Source organism: Octopus sinensis, linkage group LG13 (genome assembly GCF_006345805.1).
Source record: "Octopus sinensis linkage group LG13, ASM634580v1, whole genome shotgun sequence".
Lineage (NCBI taxonomy): Eukaryota > Metazoa > Mollusca > Cephalopoda > Octopoda > Octopodidae > Octopus > Octopus sinensis.
The window spans coordinates 68,572,940-68,581,104 of record NC_043009.1 but is presented as its reverse complement, the minus strand read 5'-3'; the positions used below and the strand labels follow the sequence as shown (position 1 = coordinate 68,581,104).

Below are 8,165 nucleotides of genomic sequence, written 5' to 3'. Positions count from 1 at the left end.
TATATCTATATATATATATATCTTCTGTGTATATATATATATATATATCTATATATATTATATATATCTGTGTATATATATATATATATATATATATATATATATATCTATATCCGTGTATATATATAATATAATATCTATATAATATATATAATATATATCTGTGTATATATTATATATATATATACTATATATTATATATATATCTGTGTATATATATATTATATATATATATCTGTGTGTATATATATCTATATATATATATATAATATATATATAGATATATATATATATATATTATCTGTGTGTATATATATATATATATATATATATATATATATATATATATATATATCTATATATATATATATAATATATATATATATATCTCTGTGTGTATATAGATATATATAGCATATAATATTATATATATATTATATAATATATATATATCTGTGTATATATATATATATATATATATATCTGTGTGTATCATCATCATCATCATCATCATCATCATCATTTCATTTAGCGTCCGTTTTCCATGCTAGCATGGGTTGGACGGTTCACAACTGGGGTCTGGGGAGCCCGAAGGCTGCACCAGGCCAGTCAGATCTGGCAGTGTTTCTACAGCTGGATGCCCTTCCTAACGCCAACCACTCCGAGAGTGTTGGGTGATTTTAATGTGCCAAACCGACAGGTGCCAGACGAGGCTGGCGAACGGCCACGCTCGGATGGTGTTTTTATGTGCCAACCGACACAGGTGCCGACGAGGCTGGCAGACGGCCACGCTCGGATGGTGTTTTTATGTGCCAAAAACCGACACAGTGCCAGATGAGGCTGGCAGGTGCCAGACGAGGCTGGCAGACGGCCACGCTCGGATGGTGTTTTTATGTGCCAACCGACACAGGTGCCAATGAGGCTGGCGGACGCCACGATCGGATGGTGTTTTTACGTCCCCAAAGCACGGAGGCCAGTCTATGCGGTACTGGCTACGGCCACGTTCGGATGATTTCTCTTGTGTGCCACCGGCACTGGTACCACAAAGATACAATTCCCTTTATGTTCATCTATTTTGATTTGTTTTGATTTGATTTGATTTTCACTTGCCTCAACAGGTCTTCACAAGTGTCACTTGCCGAACAGGTCTTCACAAGTGTCACAAGAAGGAAGGTATGCACAGGTGGACTGTCTGCGTCGCCGGGTCTTCGGATGGTGTCTTTATGTGCCACCGACACAGGTGCCAGATGTGGCTGGCGAACGGCCACGATCGGATGGTTTTCTTGTGTGCCACCGGTACTGGGAACACAAAGATACAAATTCCATTGATGTTCATCTATTTTGATTTGGTTTGATTTTCACTTGCCTCAACAGGTCTTCACAAGTGTCACGCGTGACACACACTTGCCTCAACAGGTCTCCACAAGTGTCACACACCTTGCCTCTGCCTCACAGGTCTTCACAAGTGTCACACACTTGCCTCTGCCTCAACAGGTCAAGTGTGTGACACTTTGTGAGACCTACTATATATATCTGTGTGTTATATTATATATATATATATATAATATATATTATATATATATATCTGTGTATATGATATATATAATATATATATATATCTGAATATGTTGCAACCATTTCCATTATGTTCTCTCACTTTGCAACTGTTTGATTTGCAGGGCATCCAAATTACTGCCACAACACCAACATCGAATGCAGTCCGGTTAGAAACTGGTTCCATTGACCTTGAAGTATCAAATCGTGTTCAACTAGCTTCACGAGAATCAAAATCAGAGTACTGTAAGTATGCAGGTGGATGGTGCATGTGTGTGTGTGTCTATACACAAACACACAGAGACTTCATCATCATCATTTAACGTAAACACACCAGCATTGGTTGTCAAGCGATGTTGGGGAGACAAACACACACACACACACACACACACACACACACACACATATACGACAGGCTTCTTTTAGTTTCTGTCTACCAAATGCACTCACAAGGCTTTGGTTGGCCCGAGGCTATTGTAGAAGACACTTGCCCAATGTGCCATGCAGTAGAAGTGAACCTGGAACCATGTGGTTGGTAAGCAAGCTACTTACCACACAGCCACTCCTACGCCTAAAAAAATGGTTTTTCCATCTGTGTGTGAGTCGAACCTACACCCTTTTGTTAACGCAACTGTGTTATGAAATCATTTGGAAACGAGTGATGTGTAACCTAGGTTTGAACCGCTTCTGTTATGTTTATTGTTCATACATTTTATGAAATCCATCAGACTCACAATGTATAAAGCTTGGGCTCTGATTGCTGAGACTTTGGTCTATCAGGAACCCCAAGCCACATAAGACCAGGGGTTAACTTGGTTTCCATGGCAAATGAATAACTGAGCTTACAACACTCCTACTCCACCCCTAATCCTCCTCCATCCCTGAATAGGACGTCTGTCCATCACAGGGTAACTGCCCAGATATTGCAGGGTTACCCATTAATAAGGGAGTGAGCTGGAGCAGCAGAAAATGAAGTGTCTTGCTCAAGGACACAATGCATCACTCGGTCTGGGAATTGCCTCCATCCATCCATCAATACAGACATACATGATGGGCTTCCACATAGTTTCTTCCAAATTCACCCACAAGGCATTAGTCAGCCTGGGGTTATAGTAAAATACTGCAGTGCAGTGGGACTGAACTTAAAACCCCGTGGTTGCAGAGCAAGCTACTTAGTCACACAACCATGGCTGCACCTAAAACAAAATTCTGTGACGGAAAAGGCTCAACCGCCTCAACGAAACAGATTGTATCAGACACACTTTTTTGCCTTGTTCTTTAATTTCTCATATTATCTGTTGTTGTTGTTGTTGTCTCTCTTGTACTTGAGCTATTCTTCATTCATTATTTATCAGCTGTCTATGAAAATAACCAGAAGGTTTTCATCCGAGCTCACATTGATCTTAATCTTACTTTGGGGCAACTGTTGAAGGTATGTTGATAGATAAATTTTTTTATATTTCTTTTCTCTTTCACCCACTTCTCTCTCTCTCTCTCTCACTTTCTTTTTCACCTGTTCTATCCTTCATTTTTTTTTATTTTCTTTCTTTTTGTTATTTTCTGTCTCACATTTTTTAATATTCCATATTTTTCTCTTTTACTTGCTTTTTCATTTGATCCACATATTTAAACAATCTATAAAAAACGAATGAAAATAAAAAAAAAAAACCAAAGTAAACTTAAAAGATAAACAGAATGGTAAATTCTAAATACTTATCAAAGTATTGGTTCCATCAAACCATCCTTACATTATTAATAAAGCTAAAATGAAAAGCATCATGTGTAGCTATGTTTTAGTAACACTAGCTGTGCCTCCTCAGAAGTTTTAAGAATTTCCATAGCCAAAGTTATTGACCTTTGAACTTTACATTTTCTTGTCTAAATAAGAATCAAATATACAGATAAACATCATCATCATTGTTTGAAGTCTGTTTTCCATGCTGGCATGGGTTGGACGGTTCAGCTGGGGTCTTGGAAGCCAGAAGGCTGCACCAGGCACCAGTCTGATCTGGCAGTGTTTCTACAGCTGGATGCCTTTCCTAATGCCAACCACTTCGTGAGTGTAGTGGGTGCTTTTTATGTGCCACCAGCACAGAGGCCAGATAAGGCTGGCAACAACCACGATCGGTTGGTGCTTTTTATGTGCCACCAGCATGGAAGCCAGTCGAGGTGGCACTGGCATCAGCCATGTTTGGATGGTGCTTTTTACGTGCTACTGGTACGGGGATCACAACAATTTCCATTTGATTTTGATGTTGATGTACTTGACTCAGTAGGTCTCCTCAAGCATGCCATATCGCCCTATGATCCAAGGTACTTTTTGAGTTGGCTGGTTATGCAACACTGGTGTAGGTTGCACCTGTGAACGCAATTTGCCAGGTGTTCTCAGTCACAGTATACCGCCAAAGGTCTCAGTCTTTTGTCATTGCCTCTGTGAGGCCCAACGTTTGAAGGTCATGCTTCACCACCTCATCCCATGTCTCCCTGGGTCTCCCTCTGCCCTGGATTCCTTCCACCATATAATGACTAAAACAGAAAGTAAAACAATTAAATTTACGTACTTCAGATGTTCTGTTATCATCATTTCTCTCCAGAAGAGATTTGAATTAAGAACCTTTAGAATGAAAAACTGAGATTGGAGATTGCGAAGTAGTTATCTGAATATAGTCGAAAATGTGATGTTATAACATTTTCCAGGAGGAAAAGAAGAGTTGTCTCCCATAGGATAATGTTTGCTGTGGCTGAAGGGTGTCAGCTGTGCATGGGTTCATGTTCTTTTTGTTCTCCATCATCATTTAATGTTCTCCTTCCATGCTGGCATGGGTTAGTGTGACAAGAGCTGGTATTTCAGAAGATTGAACCAAACTCTACCGTCTGCTTCGGCATGGTTTCTATGGCTGGACGCCCTTCCTAATTCTAGCCACTTCATAGAGTGTACTGGGTGCCTTTTACATGGTACCAGCCGCTGTGAGGTCATCAAGTAGCTAGCAAGGCAACAGCCCCTCAACTGAGAAGGGGAATAGTATTGAGGGAAGTGGCTTTGTACCAGGTGATGAGGGTTTAGAGTGTGAATAAAGGGACAGAGTTAGGTGTCTTGCAGTGGAGGAAATATATGGCTGCCTCAGTTGAAAAGAGAAGAGAGAATGAAGATCATGGTATGACAGGGGTGGGGGTGAGGGTCTAACCTGAAAAAAGTGATGACCACATTTCCAAAATGAATTTCCTCTCATGAGGGCAGCAACAAACAATTTCAGTTGGTTTCATGTCTGATCATCATCTTACATTTTATTCTGTTTCCGGAGTGCACACTCGTCTAAGGATGAAATTGAACTCGAAATCTTTATTTTGGAGTGAAGAACATTAATGCCCTTATCTCTGTTGTTTATCCTTCATACAAATAAAGTCTCCTGGTTCAAATCTAGCCTGGCACAAATGTATCTACTCCGAAACAGGGAACATGATATTTAGAGATGGGACCAATCCAAACCTAGCACACATGTAATATACACCTTAAAGTCGAGGATATTGTGATAATTGTCTAATTAGTAATAAATTAACTCTGAATGTTTGACGTTAAAGCAAGTTTTCAATTGGTGCGTCTGCACCAAGTTTCATGCATGTGATCTTTAGAATGGTTAAATAATCAAGATTTTAGAGATTATGATTGGAGCGGTTCATTTACAATGTAAAGAAAAGGCATTTCTTTTCACTTGGTTGAGTGTTTCGCTGGGGAAGTCAGTTGCTATTTGCTTCCATCGTGAAGTATTGATTGGTGTTAAGAAATACGTCTCTAACAGACAAGGAAAATATCTGTGTTTGATAGAAAACTGAAACTGTATTGGTTTCACATTTTTGCACAAGGCCAGTAATTTCAGGTGAAGAATTAATTGATTACATTAATTCCAGTGTTCAACTGGTATTTATTTTATCAACCCTGAAAGGATGGAAAGCAAAGCTGACCTTGGTGGAATTTGAACTCAGAATGTACAGATGGATGGAATGCTGCTAAATATTTTGCCAGGCATGCTAACGATTCTGCCAGCTCATTAGCTTAAATTGAGCCTATATTACACGAGATATGCATGCACCTGTAAACACACACACACACACATAAATTCTTTCATTAATTACATTAACCTTCATTCATTTTAAAACTTAGGAACACTAAATTTCAAAAAGATACAAAAATACCTGTCATTAAATTTATTTATTCAGCATCTCAGTCTCAGTTGATTTCATAATTAGCTGATGGTGATGTTAATGACAGGATAATAATTATGTTTTTTAAAAAAATTATTTATTTTCTTTCCCAGAACCCATTATTTGAAGAAGCAGAACCTGAATTTCAGACAATGGCTTATTTTAAAACCAAAATTGGAATACGGAATGCTATTCAAGTAAGTAGCAGGCTTACTGATAAGCTGTGTTGGTGGGGGCAGGTGGGGGGAATGGTTTTGCTTTTAATAACAAATTCTAATATTTTAGTTCTAATTTGTGTTTCTTTTTAGTTCATCATCATCATTTAACATCCACCTTCCTTGCTGACATGGGTTGCTTAATTCTTTGCTATCAGCTCTGTGAATTAAAAGTATTGAACTCTGTGGCAGTTTTTTAAAGAAAGATTTTATGGAACTAAAACCATTATTATTCTTCATTAATACAAATATCAAAGAAACCAGTTCATAATTTTAAAATGTTGTTCAAGGCATTGGTATAGCTTTTTTGTTGTTGCCGAGCTCTAGATGAGTCCTAACTGAGTACACCTCTGACCAAAGCCATTCTTAGTTGTGACCATCTGTTCACAATTAGGACAACTCTAGGAATATATTGTTCAATATACTATTTTATAGGACAATAGAGTGTGTCTACTTACATGCTTCTGTTGTAAATAAATGAAAATAATTTTTTCTGTATACATTATTAGAAATTTTCAGATGAAATGAATCTGTGGATTATACTATTTTTAAGGCTATTAAATTTCGTTTTGGGATTTGGTTTGCAAGATTCTTTATGTGAGTTCGTGTGTTGAAGCATATTCTGTTGTGTCTGCGGAGAGTCATTCTGTTTGATGCTTTATAATTTAACACACTCACCGGTAAAATTTCCACTTATTTCTCTCTTTATTTTTCTAAACTTTTCGTTGTGTCTTGCAACCTTTTCAATAAGTTGAAAAGGTTGCAAGACACAACAAAAATTTTAGAAAAATAAAGAAATAAGTGGAAACTTTACCGGTGAGTGTGTTAAATTATAAGGCACCAAAAGAGAATGACTTTCCCTAGACACAACAGAAGGCTATTGAAGTTATAGCTACAAGCATGAGTTGAAACTGGAACATAGACTTGAGTTTCCAAAAGCTTATCTTTCTGCTAACGAGGTTCATCATTATGAGAAAGTATTGTTGATAAATGGAAAGATCCCCATCTTTCTCTTTCTGTGTAGCTTTTTTTTAAGTTTACTGCAGATGGGTAAGTCATGTGGGTTGTCTTTATTGTTTGAAGTCAAGTCAGCCTTGATTCTACAGACCCATGATCAAAGTTGTTCCAACTGCTGCATTCTTGTCTGCATTTCAGACACAGAGCATCTTGGAGTATACTGTTTGATGTACCTTATTCTTCAAGGCAATAAGACTTTGGTTTTTGTAGATGATCAAATCACTACACAGAAGCTTCCTTATTAATTCTTTATCACAGTGGTTTAACATTAGGCGCCTAAGATGTTAAACCATTTCTTTTGCTACCTGGAAGCTGTAACTGGAGTTATTTTGTTGAGAACTCCAGGTTTTAAAACCATTCAAGGATTAGTCTAAATATCATTCTGGTTTACATCTTCATAAAGCCAGAAACCACTTGGTTGTCCATGGGTCCTTTAAAACTTTACTCCAGCATTACATATTTCTACAAATGAATTTTGTAATTACGCATGCCTTCATTTTTTTTCTTTCTTTTTTTTTTGGACGACATTGTTTGGTTATTTAGTCTTGTTTAACATTTTGAAAATTTATTTATTTCCAGGATGAAATGATACCTGGCCAAGAAGAAGACCAAGAGGCACTGCTAATCACCCTGACTCGGCCCATTATTCTAGCACAGCCCCAAGACTTTGACAAAGGTTAGACTTTCTAAAATGTTTGTTGTTAATTTAGGGATTTAATCTTTTGATTTATGTTCTTTGTTAGTAATTAGTGAAAATGGTTGCTGTTTGAAATGATGCGAAAGTGAATCAGAAATTCAGCTGTCCTAAACACATGGGTGGTGGTGTTCTTTAATCTCAAGTCAACTCTGCTTGAGCTGACCTTATAACATTTTCAACTATGGCTATTCTGTCTTTTTGTAGGTTAGGTGTGAGAGGCTGGAGATGGCCAATTTGAACATAAAACAGGTAGAATATTTGGGTCAGTTGTGGCCTGTTCACATGCTAAAGGATTAAGATGGTATGGGATTTTGAGACACTCTGCACCAAATTACATTGAAAGTAATAATTTGAGGAAGATTTTGCTGCTTATTCTAGTGAATTGACTGACCATATAGTGGCTTTCTCGTAGCCTAAACACACCCTGCTGTTACTGGTAGAATAAGCAGTCAAGAAATTGTAGACCATGAATCAACGGTGAT

The 8,165-nt window shown here is 37.6% G+C and overlaps 1 protein-coding gene across 13 annotated transcripts in view; it reads left to right on the top strand.

Moving 5' to 3' along the window:
* LOC115218343 (transmembrane protein KIAA1109 homolog) overlaps positions 1-8,165 on the top strand; it is a 275,576-nt gene that overhangs the window by 155,245 nt on the left and 112,166 nt on the right. For all 13 annotated transcript variants that reach the window (XM_029788097.2, XM_029788096.2, XM_036508510.1 and 10 more), the window contains exons 32-35: positions 1,680-1,800; positions 2,910-2,986; positions 5,868-5,951; positions 7,566-7,662. In XM_029788097.2, the coding sequence (XP_029643957.1) occupies positions 1,680-1,800; positions 2,910-2,986; positions 5,868-5,951; positions 7,566-7,662 (379 nt within the window). The remainder of the gene's footprint in view (positions 1-1,679; positions 1,801-2,909; positions 2,987-5,867; positions 5,952-7,565; positions 7,663-8,165) is intronic.